The 21,070-nt window shown below is 39.8% G+C and overlaps 1 protein-coding gene across 2 annotated transcripts in view; it reads left to right on the top strand.

Moving 5' to 3' along the window:
• FGD6 (FYVE, RhoGEF and PH domain containing 6) overlaps positions 1 to 21,070 on the top strand; it is a 74,576-nt gene that overhangs the window by 20,584 nt on the left and 32,922 nt on the right. For both annotated transcript variants that reach the window (XM_054060375.1, XM_054060379.1), the window contains exons 3-5: positions 9,768 to 9,915; positions 13,287 to 13,354; positions 13,446 to 13,476. In XM_054060375.1, the coding sequence (XP_053916350.1) occupies positions 9,768 to 9,915; positions 13,287 to 13,354; positions 13,446 to 13,476 (247 nt within the window). The remainder of the gene's footprint in view (positions 1 to 9,767; positions 9,916 to 13,286; positions 13,355 to 13,445; positions 13,477 to 21,070) is intronic.

Below are 21,070 nucleotides of genomic sequence, written 5' to 3'. Positions count from 1 at the left end.
TTTATATCTTTAATGCAGTTAAAGATGTTTTTATGAATAGACTTGCAAAACCACGCAGCTACGTTGTTCCAATGGACTAGACAAAACGTAGGCTAAGGACAGCACAGGAAGAACGTGGCTCTGTTAGAGCGAGTCCTCAGGAAGGCTACAAAGATAATCTGAGGGCTGAAGCACCTTCCCTGGAGGACAGACTAAGAGAGCCGGAGTTTTTCAGCCTAGAGAAGGCTCCAGGTAGACCTTACAGCAGCCTTTCAGTACTGAAGGGTGGCCTACAGGAAAGCTGGGAGCGGCTCTTTATCAGGGTGTGCAACCTGGTCTGGAGGGAGGTGTCCCTCACCATGGCAGAGGGATTGGAACTGGATGATCTTTAAGGTTGCTTCTAACCCAAACCATTCTATAATTCTTGATTCTATGAATGCAGGCTTTTGTTTTAAATGCTAGAATCCAAGAAGTTTCTTTTAAAAATGCTAAGTTTATACAAGTTTTAATTTTTCCTTAACATATCTTCGTGCTTATGAAAAACTGCTCCACTTAAGTGAACTAAAAAAAATGCATGTAAATAAATAAAAGGATTTTTTATCAAAACTGCCATTTTGATAATGACAAGCTGAGCCTTGGGGCTAAGTGATTTCAACTGTGCAGAGTTCAGTTGTTTTTTCTGTTTTGCTTTGTTTTTTTTTTCCCCTCCCAGTGGTGTTCCTGGGGGCTGGTTGTTAAGATGAGCTGAGAAGTTTAGACTAAGTGTCTAAATCCCATTCTTCTAATCTGTGCAAAAGATGAGAGGGAGAACACAAGCCCAATCCTGCAAACAGTTCAACTATTCTTTACAGCTAGCGAGTGTTGTTTTCAAACAAACTATTTCAGCCTGTTTTTCACCAGACTACCCAGGCAGCTGCATCAGCTCCCGTGCACGCAGTCATATGTTTAAGAGTTAAGTCACTCCATGTTTATTTTAAATCTGACTGCTTTTTGAGTACTCTGCTAGTAAGATACCTAGAAGATGACCAAAAAAAATGACGTGTAAAAAATGGAATGTGATAGGTTATGTGTTATTTCTAGATTGAATGAGCAACTTTTTGAAGAGAGGTGTTGCAGCCCTGATTTCAGGGACAAAGTCACGAGAGAAAGCATAAAAATAATGATAAGTCAATATAGATGAGTTTTAGGGTTCTTCATTTTAATGGAGCTGAAGCAGTTGAACATTGGAATGTTATGGGATCTCTGGCAAGGTAAAGTCGGTGGTTTTTTTGACATGAGTATTAATAGGAGATTTGGTTCTCACTTGGTCTGAGTTTTCCCTTACTTGAGGCATTTGGTTTGAGATTTTTGTCACATTTTTATTATAGTTTTCTAGAAGTCTGCTCAGCATGTATTGGAGTTGTTGGAGGGCTTTCTGTTTTATGTGACTGGAAATAAAGTGTCATTTTTCTTCTTATCCTGCTGTCCTTTTCCAATAAATGTTTTCCCACTAGGGTCTGTTGTGAATTGAGAGAAGTTAGAATAGTTGGTCCTGGCTGTGAAGGAGTACTGTGTATTGGTGGTCCTGTTTTGTATTGTTTGTTTTCACTTCCATGCCAGGAATTTTTCCCCAAAGTCTTGGTTGTGAGCATTGTTGATGTGCAATTCTCCCTCTGAAGTAGGGCTGTAAACAAGAATTAATAAGAGAAGGCAAAATGCTGTAAATTCTGCAAGGACTTCCCTCTTTACGTACTCGGCGAGGCAGGTGACCCCTCACTGTTTTGAGTGGAGGACAGGAAGAAATGATGCAGTGCCTGCTTCCCTTGTACAAGTCTCTGGGCAGGGGTTTAAGCCCCTGTGTTTCATAGCAGGCTTTCATTTAACATTACCAGTGCTCAGGGCTGTTCCCTGATATCCTCTTGGATTGTATTGTGCTACATGGGCATAATCTCCTTTTGGCATTTTTGCTGGGGCAGGGCAATGCGACCGTCTCTCCTGCTTGTCTTTTGTGTCAGTTGTGCAGGAGCTGAACTGTGTCTACTCAATTTCTTGAAGACGTTTCACAGAATCACAAAATCACCAGGTTGGAAAAGACCTCCAGGATCACCGAGTCCAACCATTCCTATCAACCACTAAACCATGTCCCTGAGCATCTCATCCACCCCTCTTTTAAATGCCTCCAGGGATGGTGACTCAACCCCCTCCCTGGGCAGCCTCTGCCAGTGCCCCATGACCCTGTCTGTGAAAAATTTTTTTTCCAATGTCCAGTCTGAACCTCCCCTGGCACACCTTGAGGCCATTCCCTCTTGTCCTGTCCCCTGTCACTTGAGAGAAGAGGCCAGCACCCTCCTCTCTACAACCTCCTTTCAGGTAGTTGTAGAGAGCAATAAGGTCTCCCCTCAGCCTCCTCTTCTCCAGGCTAAACAACCCCAATTCCCTCAGCCACTCCTTGTAAGACTTGTTCTCCAGCCCCCTCACCAGCTTCGTTGCTCTTCTCTGGACACGCTCCAGAGCCTCAACATCCTTCTTGTAGTGAGGGGCCCAGAACTGAGCACAGGATTCGAGGTGTGGTCTCACCAGAGCCAAGTACAGGGGGAAAATTTAAAACTGAGACCTCTTTTTTTGTTGTTGTTGTTAATGTGACTTTTCTATGGCAAGTGTGGAAACATCTGAAGCATGCACATGTGTTTATGTTGAACTTTCCAAGGAACTGAGGAATTATCAACAAACGGTCTCACTGCACATTGCTCCTGTGAGCATGGGAGGCTGCCTGCAATGAGAGTGATCCTTGGGTGCCTCTGGCTGCGGGAGCACATGTTTTCAAATTGCAGCTAAATTTGGAGATAATCTGAGAGCTCTTTGCACCTTTTTTTTTAAATTGTGCTTTTTAAAATCATGCAACAAAGTATGCACGTGACTAGATTGATCATAGCGTGCCTGAAGTCGAGTGACTGACAGAATGGATTGCTTAAAATAAAGGTACAAAACTTATTAAGTGTGAAACACATGACAAATGCCTTGCTTATTTTTCGCTTAGGATGCAAGTCAGACATTATTTTTCTTCTTGTCAAGGAAAGAAATAAGTGTTGTCTTGGCCCGAGGATAACAAATGCTGAACTAAATGCTGCCGGCTGCAAACACCAGGATAACTTGGTTCTAGCAAGTCAGGTGTTGTGATTTGCAGCATACTCAGCCAAGTACAGGAGGAGCTGCCAATGGCATGATCTAACAGGCTAAATGTGGTGGCAGCTCTTGGGGGTGTTTGTGATATCCTCCTTGCTCAGAAAACCCAGGTGTGGGCAGGAAGCACCAGGGGTGAAGACTGAGATGAAGGTATTTCTTGGTGTTTCTCTTGGCAGGAGCAAACTCCCACTGTTCCCTCCAAGCCTTTCTCTGCAGCCAGCCGCTTGCCTGGACGGCAGCAGACAGCTTGGGAAGTGCAAGTGTCACTGGACTGAAATCCAGTTCAAATAGATTGTCCTGAGCTTCTCTTTTGACATGCTGTCACCAAGGGTAATGACTGCCTATAAAAAATGTAGGCACTTAGGCATGCATACAGTACATATGATACCATTTAAAATAAGTCTTCAATTCTTGAAGTCTTTAAATTGCAATTTGAAAAAATAACCTGATGGACATAAAACATTTTCAGTTCAAGTTGCTCAGCTGGATACAGGTTATTTCTGTTTTCTAGCTGTGATTCTTCAGGAGTGCTTATGTTTGTAATTCTGTCCTCAAAGTTCCCTAAATAGCCCAGAGGGGATATAACACAACAGTTATAAGTGATGCAAATAACCGTGTATTCATTGTTCTAGTTTGTTTGCCTCTTGTTTTGTGGTGCTTTTTTTTAAAGGCTGTTGTAGAGGCCTGTTTCATTCCTTGTCCATGTCACCTGTGGAAGGATAGCTCACAGAAAGAACTAATGAATCTTACAGTTGCCATCTATTCAGGTAATCTTAAAAAAATAGATAAAAGGGAGGTCAAAATTAATACCTGTTGTATTCCTTAGCATCAGAGCAATAAAAACTTCTGGTCTGTTGCTTTTGGGGTTTTTTTTTAGTTCCAATAATACAAAGAGCCTATTAAAATAGAGTTATTGTTGCAGAAAAATGATTTGCATAACTTTAATGCTATAGTGTAAAATACTATTTGAGAACACATGTTGCTATCTCAGTCTCTCGCTGTGAAAAAACACCATTTTTGGCTGAGAAGTTGAAGCCCAAGCAGCTTGGCTGGAATAAGGCAACCAGTCCCCAGTGCTTGCCACCAAGCCAGCACTGCGAGAGCTGCAGCGGTATCCGCCAGCCTTTCTTTCGCTGTCTGCTATACCTAGAGAGGAGAGACGGGATCTCAGCTTCAGCCCTTTCTATCTGTGAATCTGTCATTAAAGCAAAGAAGTGACTGATGCTGTAGGAGAAACTCAGATAAGTAAGCTGCATGGTTCAGGCTGCGTTTCATTCTCATTTGCTGCTTAATGGTCCAGTATGCCTGAAGGAGAAATGAAAAAGCAAGGAAGAGGACGATGAGAGAGAGAATTTTTTGGCTGTAATGGTAGAGAGTCGCTGTTGTTCAGAGAATCTGAAGTTTAAATGATGAGATGAATTTAATAGGTTAGGGTCCAGTTGCATCTGGCATGATATAAGCTTTGTCTATGCTTTCCAGACTCGTTTGCAGAAGGAAATATGTGCTGATGTTGGCTTCTTCAGGCTGTTTGTGGAGGTGAGGTGTTGCAGCATAATGTAACTCACCCAAAAAGTACATTAATTAATGCCTTCATTAATCTTGCTGATCACTTTTCTTTTTTGCTTTTTTTTTTTTTCCCTCCCTTTAACTGTTTTATCCTCGGGGTTTCCCAGAAGTGTACAGCTAGGATCCATTGAGGGAATTGGTCGGTGAGGCATGCTGCCTTACCCACAGCTATTACAAGTATAAGGCACTATGAAAAAATGTAATGGCCTTATCAGCAGTTGCCTCCGTAGAGGGCCATTGTGCTTTTAAGTCTTGAAAACAAAGCAACTGAACATGCCTCAATTATTGAAATTGATTGCAGGGACTGGTGATCCTGAAAATGAGAATGGATGAACAGCAATAGTAATTGCTGCCTCTCTAGATGAAAGTGAGATGCAAGCAGCTGTGAAAGGATTGTGAAGTGCTGTAGCAATACAAAAAGCATTTGAGATGAAGTATTAGTAACTTCAGTTTCTGTAATTTTGCTTTTATGTTGAAGGCTTTCTTTAAAAACAAACAAACAAAAGCACCCATCAAACCCCACAATGAAATATTGGGGAAAGAGGCAGAAGAAGGATAAAGATTCTGGGGCACTCCTGCAAAAAGCAGAGTAGAGTGGGCACTCTTTAAAATAACAAAAGGATGAGAAAAGAAGAATTTAGCAGAGTATTGTGTGCAGGATTTTGTTCATTCAGCATTTCTACATATCTTTGATTACTTACTGAAAGCAGAAGAACATCTAAATCTAAAAATAATGAAGATCGTAAGTAAACGTGTGTAAAGTAGCAGCGTGGATGAATGTATTTTAACAAATTATTTGGAGCTGTGGAAACTTGCCTTTTAGTAGTCACGGTGATGCTAACACTTGAAGTAATTCCAATATACTCTAACATACTTAAAGTTGGGGCATTCCATGGCAGAGAATCTCTCTGAATCATCTCAGTCAAGCTTAAAATACTCTTTGCCTTCTAAATGAATTTGGAACTGAGACTGAAATGTTAATTGTGACTTCAGGCCATAGTGTCCCTATGCAGTGTCTAAATCAGCAGTGCCTGAAAGTGAAGCCTCCAGTGTATTTGTAGTTTTTATAATAATATAAATAAGCTAGTCTAAACTGGTCTTGGTCATCTTTTAAAGACAATAAGAGGGTTTTATGCTGATTAGAATTTATTTTTCTAGCTGTAATAGCTTGATGGCAGTTCTTCAGTTTTGACAGTTTCTCTTGCCGTATGTCTTACTAAGACTGACATGTTTTCATTAATGTTATAGTATCGCAGTATGAAAATACAACACGATATATGTGCTTCATCCCATAAACTGCTCCTTCTGAGGCAAACTAACGATTCCTGCATTTTTTGTGTCAAATAAAAAAGCCCCGTGTCTATATTTAGGTAACTTGCTCACAAGATATGGCAAGTTATTCTTACTCAGCGGGCAGCACAGTGAGTTGGTGGTGATAGTGTTTCACATGACTGATAATGCAGAAGTTTCTCTTGGTAGTTCTGTGGGTAGGACAAAGAGTCGTGATGAAGAGGGAACAAGATAGAGATAGGACACAGTATCCCCAAAATACTTATCAGAAGAGCTGCTTAAAAATAGCCGCTACTGCATGCCTGTCGTATTATTTCCAAACTTGTTTAAAGGCTGCCAGGGATTTTGCTTTGTCCAGAGATAACTTTAAGGGAACTACATATACACTTACGTTAGAGATGACTTCAGAGGTAAAAGTGCAGAAAGAGTAATCAGTTAATAAAAAACTGCTTTCTGTTTTGACAGAAAACCCATAGTATTTATGATGAAAGGTTAAGGCACAAGGTACAAGGAGAGGCACATGTTCTCGGGCACATGGCTGATAAAGAGAGATCAACATAGTGACTTTGTCACCATCTCTTCTGAAGAAGAGGACCTTACCGCTGATACCACCAGAAGCGTGTCTGCCCATGGCTATGGTATCACATCCTATCCTTGAACAGGCGACTTGTTTGATTCTGGGAAATGGCTGGGTATGAACTGGCTTTTGATCATTAATCATGTTGTCATCCGCTGTGGTTTTAAAACCCAAAAGAATAATAATAAATAAATGAGAAGAGAGAAGAAGACACCAAAAACCTCTCCGCAAAATATACTAGGTGGCAGAACCTCAGGGCTCTATTAGGCTGTGAGCTGAGCGCATACAGGATAAAGGTGCATAGGGATTACTTTGAAGTGGTTTGGCTGGTGGGGCAGACACTGTAGGCAAGATTTGGTAGGTGTTCCTCTTCCCTCTCATTGTTTCTGTTACATGAATAGTAGGTGCATATACACCAGAAAGGGAAGAAAAGGGGCTTACTCCTTAAACATTGCTGTGATTCACAGGAACAAAAATATATACATTAAGTGGCTGTCATCTGTGGACACTTATTAAGCATCCTAAATGATCAGTTAATAATTAAAAACTTTAAGCAGTTTTTTTTACTGAGAATTTATTTAATACGCTGAATCTTCACTCAGCATTGGCCAACTAGTGTGACCTTCATCCTTCAGTGGTGGAAGGGTTGTGTTTGTACAAGCAAAATACAGCCTCACCTAGAAATATGCTTGTTTCTGACTTCAAAAAAAGGGCAGGTTTTCTAAAATTTTAAATGTTAGTACAGTTGCCCTGAAACAATTAAATGGAAAATTATAGCAAAATTTGGGAGTGGGCATCCTGTGGAACATGCTTAGGCAAAAGAACTGTGATTTCGCAAGTGTGGAAAATAATGTTTTTTTCGGTGGGAAGGAATCCTAGTTAAAGGAAATTAAAGCAGGAGTTGAAACAAGTATGAAGGATAGGAAAAAGGGCAACAAAATGTACCTTAACATAAGTAAACGTTACTGAATAAAGGACTTAAAAGTGAATTCCAATTTGGTTAGAGATAAAGCACTTGAAACATTTTCAAGTGTGAAACAAAATATGCCAGATCAGATGTAGATTCAGTGATGGATGTGGATGGCAAAATTGTGAATAATATAGTTAAGGAAGGAATAGCAGTAGTTATGTCAGTTGCACATTTTGCTTAAAGTAGGGGGATATATCTACCTCATCTAATATTACAGGTGAGATAAAGAGGGTTGTCATCTATGAGATAAGAAGATATGAGATGGCATCTGCTAAAATAAATGTTCTCAGGCCAACAAGTCGTTTGACTGGGAATTAGATAGACTAGACAGGTACTTTTCTGAATTGCTTAAGTTAACAAGTAGCTGCAGAAACCTTAGTGTTCTGCTAGTGCAGTTCCAGGGGAAGCTGCAGTGAAAAGCCACTTCTTTTTGCCTTCCTGAAGCTCATGGAGGCTCCATGCACTGTTCTCAGTGCTCGTCTCCCTGGTGGACACTCTTTTTCTGCATGCAGTTGATAATTTCTAAGCTAAGATAACTGAGTGTCTCTGTGCACCCTGCTTGCTGCTGTCTTGGCTCAGGGTTTCACTTGAACTCAGTGATGAGCTTGCAATCTCCTTCCTCCCCCACCCATTCAGTTCTGGGAGGCAGCAACAGTTCGGGTGTTTCCTGAGCCTTTCCTGTGTTGTCTTAGTAGAACCAAGCTATTTTAATCTTTTGTATGTCTTCATAGCTGACCAAGTTTGTCCACAGGCCAACTTATCTTGTCTTCATCTCCAAATGTATTTCTATTTGTCATCAGCAACTGTATGTTGTTTTGTTTGTGGCTTTATTTTAACTCCAACTTGAGCATTAAATAATCAACACCTTGTGGCTGCCTAGCTACAAGGTAGAGTTCCTTATTCCTGCTCTTCTTCTCACTGGCAGCCACTTCCTGTGGGAGCCACACTGACAGGTTTTCTTGCTGGTAACTACTGGAGGTGGTGAATCTAAAGAGTTACCCTCCATCCCTGCTTTCTTGTGATTCAGAGTTAAGAAAAGATCAGTCGTGACTATCCCTTGCATAGGGAAGCAGAGGGCAGCTGTACGGAGAAGCGCACAGCCCTGACGTGTTGGCTGCACAAAATGAGGTGTTGATCAGCACGATGAGATCTCTGCTGGCTGCAGCAGCTTGGGGGCAAGGGTTCCTGGATTTGCTGTTTGTTTTGTAGGGTAGTAACCACTTCTGGCTCATATCACAATAAGCCTGTGACTGCCTAGCATCTTTTTGCAGGCTTTGAACACAGATTATGTGAATTTTGACATGGCTTTAGTGTAATTGGTAATTATCAGATATTTTTAGGGATTAAAAGTCGGAGCCCAGGGATTTGCTATGTTTCTGTCTAACTTTACCAAAACCTCAGGCTCTGTGTCCTCTAGCCTCTGTTTTCTTCTTTATCTTTCCCTACCCTCTTTTTTTATTTTCTTCTAGAACTGTATTTCTTAAATCTCTACTGAAGTTGTCAAGGCTAGTTAGAGGAGGAAGGTTGTGTGGCTGTCTCTTGCAATTTCTGTATTGCAAATACAGATGAAACTAATGCAGAGAGACCTCTATAATCTTTGTACAGCAGCAGGGCAAAGTTATATTTTATAGGCTTGACAGCTAACTGCAAGGTGTATATCTCTGGGGGATGGGAGTTTTTAATCATAAAAGGTTCTGCTTTCTTGTTTTTAAGAAGAATTATTGAACAGAATGGTTATAATATTGCCCTCCCCAATGCAGTTGTTTAGTGTGTGCATGGAGAAACAACCTTCTATATATAAAATTTCAGACATAAGGCTCCAGTCTGAGTACCATATCTGGAACAAGTTCTGATGCTGGGAGACAGGAGAGCAAAATGGCTATGATCTATCTTTATCATTCAGACTCACAGTTCAAATGTTGCACTATAGGTGCAGAGAGCAATAAGGGAATGGATTTATCAAACTTTGTTGGACAAGAATAATGTAAATAGTTGAAAGGTACTGTGGCTTTTGCTTGCTGTCAGCAAGCATTGTATCAATACTAGCCTAGATAAAACACTGCAGAGTTATGAGTCTACTGTGGGAAAGCCTACCATTGTCACCATCATCTTCAGGTTTACCCAGTACTGTTTTCAATGTTTTGGATACCCAGTAGAACACTTCTTGCTCTTGACATAAATAAAGTATGGCGTGCTTATTGATTTTACGTACTTTAATTTTAGGTCCTCAGAAGAACACCATGATCATCCTAATGTAGTAATGGGAGACCTTCAATCAGATGAAGAAGATATCATGAACAGTTCTGATGAAGATGATGACACAAATTCTGATTCTAGCAAAGGGGAGCCTGATCTTCAAGAAGATAAACAGGTATCTTGCTATCTTTGTCTTGTGAAGATATTCCTCACTCTTGTGCTATTTGGTAAGAAGAAATCTTTTAGGATATTTTCAAATAAAAGGCATTGAGTAAATTTTATTTCCTTTTGTCATTCTTATTGTTTAATGGGGTTTTTTTTCTGAAATTTTAATTTAATATACGTGATGCCAAGAAGTCAAGTTTAGAAATATCCCACTAGAAAGTGTGTGTTGCTTGGCATATTTGTTCATAATGTTTCACTGAGTCATGGAGCCGTAGATCCTGCCCACCATGCCCCTCTAATAGAGATAAGTGCACAGAAATCTCCTCTTCTGAGACTTCCAGATACCTTATAATGAGGCTGTCTGCGCTTCACAGACCCTAGAGGGTACCCTCTCTCTTGTGCACTGAACATTTAGTCAACCTTTGATTTGTCAGCCTTGGTGAAGCCCAAGGAAAGGTGCCAGATGAAGGTTGCAAAGTCTGAGAAGGTCCTTCTGAAAAATCTCTCGGAAGCTGTAGTTTTGCCTGGATGGTCCCATTTCACAGGTCTTGAGCCATGAGCAAAAGCTATGTTCCAGTAACCATCACTGCTTGGTGCACAGGGGGCACAACTGAACTAGTTTTTAGTTCTTCCTTTGCCAAAAGGCTCAGCCTGCCTTTCAGCATTTAAGTTCTTTAATTCACTCCTTCGGTGCTGAGTAGAGACTATTGGGGTGTGTGTGTGCGAGAGACCTGTTGTTGTACATTTGCAGAACCACTTCTATAGCTCTTGGAGGAGTGTAAGCCACTCTTGACTGTTGTGGTTGAGGTCTGACCTTCTGCTGGCTTCTGCGTGTGCCAGCTTGGAATGATTTCCCCTATTTTTAACCTTATTTCTTCTTCAAATGAGGAGTAAGAAGACAGTGCTAGCTACTTAGAATGAGATGAAGTCTCAAGGGTCCTATCCCTCTCCTTGGGGATACCTGCTTTCTTACTTCTCAGTCCAGGACACCCTGATGTCAGCCTGTCCATAGACCAGTGCCTCTCCTCAGCATCACTCCTTGCAGCTATGTTTCCTTCAATAGTAGTTATATTTGCTTCCAATTCCTAAAATTGAATAATGGTTGGGTTTTTTTTTTTTAAAGGCCAAAACAGAAATGAGACTTTTTAGTGCTGGAAGAGAAGAATTGATGAAAATGTGTCAGAGCTGAATGTCATTTAACTAAATCTTCTGAGAGGAATAATGAACTGGAGGAGGGAAAGAAAGTTGTGGGAAAAGCTAGTTCCTGTGAAACTAAGCAGGATTCTACCCATGTAAAAGCTAACTTACTTTCTGTGCCTCTGGAAATGCCCTCAGCCTTTCATGATGCAGTTTTACAGGAAAGCATCCCTATTGTGAAGCATCTCAGGCAGGTCTCACGGAGTAATTCAGTGCTTGCTGTGCAGCATCTGCTCGTTGGCTTGCTTCAGCTGCCTGCGGCACGTGTGGCCGGCAGCTGGGGATTAACAGCCCACTTCCTAATGGGGAGAGCAGCTGCAAAGAAGAATGAAGCCAATCTCTGCATTGGTCATCAGCTGGGCTTGTTTTTATTTTTCCTTACCACAAGCATCTGGCTGGTTTGATGCTTTTTATCTCTTAGAGCAGGTACAAGGTTCCTTTCCAATGCTGCGCCTGAAAGCCCCATTCGGTTCTACTATTAGAGACTCTTTTAAGCCCAGCATATCTTTGGCTAAACAAATGCAAAGTGGCCTTTTTGAGTGTCAGCTGGTATGTGAGAAGCCTTTCAAATAGGGTTGAAAACAGACTCTGATATTTCATTTTGTAATTGTTTCGTGTTAATATCTTGTTCTCAAAATATTAATTTTTCTGATTTTTCAGTGTCACATCTCCAGTGATAGGAGATCCCTTGCTCTGCATAATTGAGTTAGTTATAAATTCAGTGTTGTAGGGAGTGTGTCAGCTGTGCTTTGTATAAAGGCATTGAGGTCTGAGGATGGGTGTTAGTCTTGCCTGAGTCTGACCCTCACAGATCTACGTGTTTTTTTTGGGAAATAAGTTTAATTTTAGAAGGAAAGTCCCAGCTCTCTGTAATGATTTCTGTATAGTATAGGAAATAAGTAATGTATTTTGCATATATGCGATGCAACAACAAATTATTACGTTTAGAAATAAATTTTAATTTATTAATTTGGCAATGTGTCAAATTCAAATAAAAAGTATATTTTTCTTTTTATTATGACTTTGAATATAACAATATCATTAAAACCAACCTATGGATATAATTGATTCCATGATTTGATTTCCGCCACTTGAGACTTGTTTATAGGTTTGGAGAAGACCTAAAACTCCAGATGAATCTTGCAGCATTAGTGCTTATGGACCAAAGGTTCATATATGCAATGCCGCAGATACCTGCTTTTCTAGGTAAACTGTTCAAAGCCTCTATTATGCTGCCATGCTCCATACAGCTTCCCCAAGACTTCCATCACACTTGTGTTGTCTGTCCTGTGATGTTTCGGTGCTCCTCATCCATGGTCTTTCTTTGCAGCCCTTTGAAATGAAAGCCTGACTATCTAATAGCATGTGATGATAGCTGGCAGCAGAGAAGCGTTTGGCAAACCATGAGAGCTGTTGTGGAGGAAGATGTTTTGTCTTAGGGAAATTGTATATGGGAGTTACACTCTGTAGAAACACACTTGCAACCTGCCACCTACTCCTTTTTGCTTTGTTATACCTGTTCCTTCTATCTGATATTCAACTGGAGCATTGATTTCTTTGGAAGCCAAATGTGTGCGCATAAAACCCAACATCATCTCTGCAGTGTCTCAGGTAGATGATGAGACTCGCACTTCTACATCTTTGTAGTATGGTTGCTCTGTATTCAAGCAGCTGCTTCAGTAGATTGTCAGAAGCTGACTTCTCAGTGTGATTTTCTTTCTTTTTTTCCTTTCACTTTCTTTTTCAATAAAGAAAAATGTGTATTTCTTTTAAGATGTTCCTGAAACCCATATGAATTTACTGCAAATATAACTGTTAATTAATCAAAAAAATCAAACATTGTCTGTACTTTACTACTTTTGCTAAACAATAATTGTCACTTGGTAGGGCTATATTCCTTATGGGCTTCAGTGCTTCCTGTAATAATTAAAGAGAAAGGCTGATGGTGTTATAAAAACTACTCTTAGCTGATATTGTTGTTTCTAGCTGCAAGCTAAATTGATTTTTCTCACAGATCCTAAGAAGCTGGAAAATTTCAAAGCTAAGAGATTTCGAAGCAGTATAAAAGATTTTTATTAGAAATAACTGTTGAATAATTATATTGGATTTCAGGAACTACTAGCAGGAAATGGTTCTTTACAAGTTTTAGTAGGTGCATAGTATAACATGTAATTTTATTTGCAGAGTAAGGCAGCTGGAAAGAAAACAAAGGTTTACCATATTGCCAAGGAGATCATGAGCTCAGAGAAAGTGTAAGTGTCAATGCTAAACTTAAGAGCTACTGAATTTCTTTTAATTGGGCAATTAAAATGTGACTGTTTGCTTTTCTTGCTTTTCTGATAGGTTTGTGGATGTGCTAAAGCTCTTGCACATTGTAAGTACCAAAAAAAAGAAGTTTCCTCTTTTATTTGTCTAATCTGTTAAAGTTGTATGTTTAGGCTTTGTGGTAGTGATTGTGGCTTGCTTTCTGCTGTACGTACATTTTCAAAATATAAAAACTTATTAAATATTAAGCAGAACTTTCAAGTTTCAGATTTCATAAGATGGATAAATATTTTGGTGGTTCCTTCTGCATCTCCTTAATTAATGTATGCAGTCTTCCAGCTGAGTGGGGGTATTGCTTGGATATTGAAAGTGGGATATAGATCCATTAGTGTTAATCAGCAACATATTTATAAGCTAGCTTGTACCATAGCAACTAAAATAAAATCTTGGTTAGAATAACTTTTAAAGTAGAGAGGGGGGCAGGAACAATTTAGCTTTAGAAATGGTAATGGAAGCACACATTCTCTGCGTAATCTACCTAATTAGCTCTAGTGGTGCATCTATCACCATGGCAGCATATTTTTGGGGGCTGCAATTCTTTGACAGATGCTTGATTTCTGATAACAGCTGTGATTATAATACGTGCAATGTGTTGTCCACAGCAAGGTTAAAGTATTTAATCCATGCTTATGGAGACCAGTCATCTGTTAAACGTGCTGTGTTGAAGGTGATAATAGTAAATTAAAGAAGAATTTAGCTTTCTCTAGCTCAGTTTGATGTATTTTCTGTCAACTTCTAAGTGATATGTGTTGGTACCATTCTGTCACTCCATTAAATGCAAGCACAGTGATTTTTTTTTCCTTGAGCAATTGAAGTTGTTATATTGCAAACAGATGCGTTGGTCTGTCTCGGTCTCTTGAGAAGCATGTTCTGTGAAACTGGGAACAAAAGCTCTTATAAATGGATGTATACAGTCCTGTAATATGGAGATCTTTCCGGGAACAAAAAACTAGCCATACCATTTGCTTATTCCTCTTTTTGCCTTCCATTTTAGTAATCGATTTTCTTATTCTAGTCAAGCTTGGCTTTTAAAAGCTGGGCCAGGCACTTGCAACCAGTGTAAAGTTTGTTTTCGACATGCTTATTAGTACAGAACTCGAACTTCAGTACTGGTTAAAGGAAGAGAATTGTCCTAATGAGCATGGACAAGTTTTAAGCTATGTGATTTTTAATTATCATATATTTCAGGCATATATCTTATCTCTGAAAGGTCTCTTCACTTTTCGGTGTACCAGTTCTTCAGGAACTTCTACTGGAAGAAAGGGCTGTTAGTGAGGAGGATGCAGTCAAACAAAGGAACAATGTGGGAGAGGGAAGATAGTGGGGAGTTTATAAAGTTTCTGGGATAAGCTTAAGGTTGTCCATGCAGTGGAAATACACAGTGCTGTAGGATGTGTTTTGCTTTTCTCAATGAATAACTCGCAACTCTGTTCATGACAGTACGCTAGTTTCTAGCTGCCAAATAGAAACCATTAGAAATGTTTTTTTTGTTGGCTGCCAGTAACAATCAACATATATTTAGCCTGGTATGACAGAGAGGATGCTAGGATAGGTCTCAAGGAAATACTTTGTCCTCAGCACGTCTATTGGCTTGCAGCAGGACCCTTGGTGAGTGTCCTTGTCAGAGTGAGCACCAGCTTTTGAGGCTCTGTGTGTGCATTCTTTATTGAATAAAAATTGCCATACCTGAGAACGGTTGCAGAAACATTTTTTGTATGTCCACAGAGTGGTGTGCCTGAGGATTTGTGTATGTTGGTCACAGACATTATTAGATCTGTTTGGTTAATCATATATTTTTTATAGATAATATTTAAATGCTGATAAAAGAATCCTTTTGATTTCACGTGCACTTTGGCTTACTAGTTTCAGTTTCAGGATTACTAACTGCCAGTCAAGCAACCTCTGACAGATCTCTGGAATTAAAAGTTAGATTCTCCCTAGGCTGGGCTGTTTTACCCATAGTAAAGGTTGGGCTGGTCAGGGAAGGCTCTTCTGAACCATCTGTTAGTGGTTTTCCAAAGACTAAATACTCAAAATTTAGTGACTAATTCCATTAGCAACTATCTAAAATTAATAATATTCTCCTCAGTCTGTCTTACCAATTCCAGTTAACACAGCCCATGGCACTTAGCACAGCCAGGGAACAGGACTGTTGATGTAAGAAAAAGATATTTAAGCTGCTACTGCTTAGAGCGTTTGAAGTGGAGTCTACAGCAACTGAGAAGGTGGGAATGTGATTGAAAAGTGGTTACGAGTACCACTGAATATTTTTTTTAGCATTCTTTTCTTTTATATTGACAAAGTCAAGTTAAGTGGAGCAACTCTTCCAAGATACCAGGGTGCTGGCCTATTTGGACACTGTCACACTCTTTAAGTACACTTGACTGCTTCTGTTGAAGACAGAATACAGAAGTTCTCTGGAAAATTATAAACACTTGGGGACATTTCTATAATATGAAATAAGCTGGTCATAACAGAGATAAGGGACTTAACTGGCTTTGCACACTGATGCTCTCTCAAACATATTCAGCCAATAGAGTTGCTTGAGGGAGTATCAAACATTAGATGTAATCTCGAATTCTCTGTATTTCTGTGACTGTCGTAATGCTCTTTTAGAGGACAAGATTCTAGTAAAATGCTGTTAGAAGCTCCTGAAAACAAAGGGGCTTAAATTAAACCTGCTCATCTATATGCATCCTTGTGAAGTGGTTCATACATGGCCTCCAGAGGATAAACAAGGGTTGAGAAGATGGAGAAGTGCTGTTTCTTCCCTAAGGGCACCCGCAGTGAAAAAGGAGCAGTGAACTGGACATAAAACATAAGTGACAGTAAGAGAAACAAGCTTGTCGCTGCTGTCTGAGGTGCTCTGTGCCCGAAAAACGCCTTCTTTTCCTGGAAAAGGAGTAAGGCAGGATTGCTGCCATTTGTATTTCTTTGGTGTGGCATTCTTTGGAAATTGTTTGCTTTGCACGAGTGAGAGGACCTCTTCAGCAGCACCCTGGTGCCGTAAGGGTAAGGTGCCTGGCTTATTTCCTGTCATTTCTTTTGTCCACTTATTTCCGAATTTTATTCTTTCGCCAAAACCCACTGCTCTTTTTGTTCTCCCATCTTTTTGAACTTTGTTCAGTGATGATTCTGGTCCAGCAGAAAAACATACTTTTTGGAATGGCTTCTTCCACTGCAAGAATTTGTGTATAACTTTTGTGTTGTGTGAGCAAAGAAAAACTTGGGCCTGTGGGCTTTTGCCTGAGCCTTTAGATCTGCACTTCTGACTTAGACCCTTGTTCTGTCCTTATTAGGACTCAGAGCAAGTAGGAGGTTGTCAGGAGGCACCTGTAACTTTTCTGCAGCCACAAGATCAGTCTTTTATTGAAGAAAGCAAATAAGAGGTCAGACATGTTTCTTTTTCTGTTCTGTGTCCTTCCAGAGACACTTGTAAGAGCCAGAAATTCTGGTTTAATATGTTTCCATTTTCAGAAGGCAATTGCAAAATTACATATACATATATAAAACCTTAGCCTTTTTGTATATTATAGCCAAATATTAAGGAAAATAATTCATAGTAGATTTGAAAAAAGAATGTGATGTGCACGGTAAGAAATAAAATATCTGGGTTTTGGAGCAAAGGAAGTCACGACCTCTGGTCCTGGCTTACACTGACCTACCGTTTGGCTGTGAAAAATTCTCTGTTTCCAACTGCTTTTTCTCCAGCTGTAGAACTTAAATATTTTACTGGTCTGAGATAAATATGTTGATAATTTTTTTAGTCTGTGCAGTGCTTTGGAATTGCCAGTTGAGGCATTTTACAATGAATTGCAGCTGTAGTTGTCTTAATTAGAAAACTAATTTAATAGTTTTGGTTTGGAAGGAAACGTTCTACTACCCAGACTATTCCTTGAAATAACACTCTGGGAATATGCCACAGTTAAATCATTGATTATTGTACAAAATTAACTATCTTGTATTTTCAGACACTTACAAATGATAGTTCCTAAGGAAAAAAAGGTGTGGAACTACATGGCAGCTCTCCAGAAGCAATCTCGTATGTTTGAAAACTGTCATGATCCACACTGAGTCATAGTCTTTATTAACTATTGTTGCTATAGTTTAGCTGAACGGTTTATGGGTTATAGTCTAACTGCCTATTTATATTTTGAATAATGTATTTGTGAAATCTCCTGTAGCTGTATTCCTAGCAGTCATGTTTACAGTTTGTCTCCTAACAGCCTGGATGTTCCCCAGAGCTTGAAATTTCCCTTCCCTCCTCCCCCTGTAGGATGTGTGTGTTCCTTGAAAAGCATCCAAGCACAAACATATTTCTTATTTAAATTAAACAGATATTTGAGCCGTCTGCAGGTGTATTTAGCTTGGAATTGTACCTCAGTGGAAGGGATTATGGCTTATTTTTGCTTTGCTGATGGTATGTTCTAGGTGTACAGATCCAAGATGAATATTAGTTGAAGCTCTAGGAGGAAGATACGTGACCATGTTTAGATCACATAGTTCTTTCTTTTCCAGTTATATTTACAAGAAGTTTTAATTTCACTCACTTCAAATTATGGTCATTCAGCTATGAGATACCTGAAAGTGCATTTAACCCAGTGTGCAGCTGAGCAAGGGTGTAGTGTGTTCAGCACCTATTTGGGTCTACAACTATGCTTGTTCCTTTACTCCTCCGACGGACACAGGCAGGTCCCTTTGCTGCGCGCTGGGAATCCTTCGGTGGAAAGAACTGAGAGGGATTGTGAGTCAGGGCCTTTGCAGAGGGGAAGTGCGTGGGCTGATCACAGATGATTCACAGCAGGGTCAGAAATATTTCAGATATTGTGGCCCTTTGCTTATTTAAGGAAGCTGCATTGAAGGAGAGGTGGGAGGAAAAAAAAAGCAGCAATGGTGGTATCCTCCTGAAATTCTGTTTAAAACCTGAACAGCTCTAGGGGGAATGTGTGCTTATAGGATAAGTAAAATTCTGTAAACGCTTTCAAGTTGGGAATGTTTTATCAGGCAGTAATTCAGCAACAATATGTTCTCAGAAGCGTTTAAAACTGCTTAAACTAAATTTTCATATGGACACCCAGTGGGATGCTGTCTTAGTTTAGAATAAATTAAGACAGTTTATTGTTTGCAAAGAATGTGCTTTCCAGGGACAGTGATGAGTGCCATCCTCTTAGAGTAGCTGTGTGAGGACAGCTGCCTTTGCTTAAGCAGTAAAAAGTGGTATCAGAAGATTCTTATTGGACCAGAATATAACGTAGAACTAGAAACTGTAAACCCGTGCTTCAGAAAGTGTACAATAGCTTCCCCCTTCTGAAAGGAAAAAAACCCTGATGAGGAGCCGAGTTGATTTAGTATAACTAGCATGATCTTCTGTTTTCTGTTGTGCAGCATAGCAAGCTTTTGACTAGAGCTGCAAATAGTGCACTTTGGTAAAATAAGCACATTAATTCCAAAGCATGGAACGGGATTTTTATTAAGTAAGATTGTAATGCCTGAAAGGCTCACTTTTAATTAGAAAATCTCCCTCTTTAAAATTGACTGTAATGGATTGCTGCATTGCTTCAAACCGAATAATTTCTAGGATGACGCAGGTGTCTGTCTTTGAACAGAATGATGAAAGCAGTGCTCTTCAGCAGTGTTATCTAGTATTATTATGCTAAATATGTTTGTAATATTAATAACTTCTTGCAGGTATATATAGCTATCACAGCAATGCATATATTATTTGCAATAGTGATTTTGATTTTATTTGGTAGAGAACCAATTTAGTTTTAGAAGAAATTAGTTTCTGGTGCATTAAATGACTAAAACTGCAATTTCTAATTTCTAAGTCATTCGCTCACTTGTATAAAAAGTTGTCCTTGTCTGAATACCTTCTACCCTCTGGAGTGAAATTTTAGCGTTTACTTTTTTAATTAACATATTTTACATTTGGTAAATAAAAAAGACTTCTTCTATGTTTTGTCCTTTTGGATAAGAAATTACTTTCTCAGAAGGCCAGTACCTTCAAATGTAAACACTGTTAACTTGTAACCTCGTTACATTTGTTTGACTTCTCCTACCCCTGCTCCTCAGCCGTGTGATCTCAGCCTTCAACTTTTAAGTTTATCTCAAGATGAACTTGGCATGACAGTTGCTTCACACCCACTGCCAGGTTAAAAATAAATCTTAATATGATTACAGTGACAAATGTACTGCTTCTGAAGAGAAGACAATGATTTGGGGGAAAAAAAGAGGCAAAAGACAAGCATTGAAGTTTAGCCCTTTTGTTGTTAGCAGGCTGGTTTGCATCATCCGAAAGCTTCATGCTATCTATCTTCCCTGCATTTCCTCTCAGCAGGGCTTCTTCCATTTACTCAGTTGTGGAAGAAGAGGTGGAGAGAGTAATGAAACAGTTTTGTTTGGGTGTTTTAATGATAGTCTTTCATGGTGTGACCCAAAGCTTGCTGAAGCTGATGGATTTTGGATTGAGCAAGCTGAAAAACCAAATCTGTATTTGGAAAACATCCTGCAGACTCTTTGAATGCTGTATCTACAAGTTAAATGAATGTTCTTTGACTACAAGTAACATTCCTGTCTTATCTACTGGTGCTTAAACCTGGCTCCCTGCTCTCCTTTTATTGTTTGGTTGGGCTGTTAATTATGCCTCAGATAAAACTGCTTTTCTTTTCATCGTGCAAGTAGCCTTATAACATTCAGATAGAATTCCTGTTTCATCCCATGGCAAAATAGAGTATATTGTGCATGCATGTGATTTGGGAAGGGGAGAGAATATTATCATAATATGGAGATGCATTTTGCATGAAGCTCTCCAGAATGCCTCATTTGAGCTTTTGCCATTGTAATTCCATGTATCATATCAGTGTTAAGCAATGCCCTAGGGTCAGGAAAATCCATAAGATGCAGCTGGTAGTTAACCTATGTGTCACTAGTCTGCACAGAGGATGTAAACCAGAACATTTCCATATGAATAACGCCATCTGTTTTTTAACTCTCTTGCATTTAGTTCTCAGCCTTCCCCCATCACAGCCATTGCCCTGTATCTCCTTTCAGTTTCTTGTCATAACTCTGCCCAGTCACAGCCTCAGTGACCCAGAAGGTCACAAAGCAAGAAGTGTCTGGAGCTCGTGCTGCCCAGAGCTGATGTAATGAGGAGAGAGGGCAGGGGAAAGTTGAGACTTCAGTTCCAGAGACCCTAAATAGTGCCAGATGCTGGACTGATGAGATAGCTAGTAAGTCCTGTAGTAGTAGACCTAGGAACGGGTAGGGAGGGGGCAAATGTGGACCCCATGCACATTTAGAGTACAACGCATCTTTGTACTTAGGAAAAAGTTTGATCACCTTTTTCAGGCCATCTGTAAATTGTGCGTGTGTTACCAGGTATCAGCACACCACAAACTCAATAAGTGCTATTGCGGATTGTCTTTTTTTCCCACTGTTGACCAAATTGAACTGAGAGGCGGTAATACTGCACACCACATAACTTGAGTTTTCTGTCAGTTCAGACAGTGTTACTTTTCAAGTGAAATGCTAAATTGCTAACCTTTCCTGAAAATGTGGCTTGCATGTAACTAAGGAAAGTATCTAGCCTAATGGATGCTGAGTTATGGATACAATCCTGGCTATACTGACTTGTATGGGGCCAA

The sequence above is a fragment of the Cuculus canorus genome, chromosome 1, assembly GCF_017976375.1.
Source record: "Cuculus canorus isolate bCucCan1 chromosome 1, bCucCan1.pri, whole genome shotgun sequence".
Classification (NCBI taxonomy): domain Eukaryota; kingdom Metazoa; phylum Chordata; class Aves; order Cuculiformes; family Cuculidae; genus Cuculus; species Cuculus canorus.
Note: the sequence above shows the minus strand (reverse complement) of the source record. Positions and strands in the feature narration are given on the sequence as shown.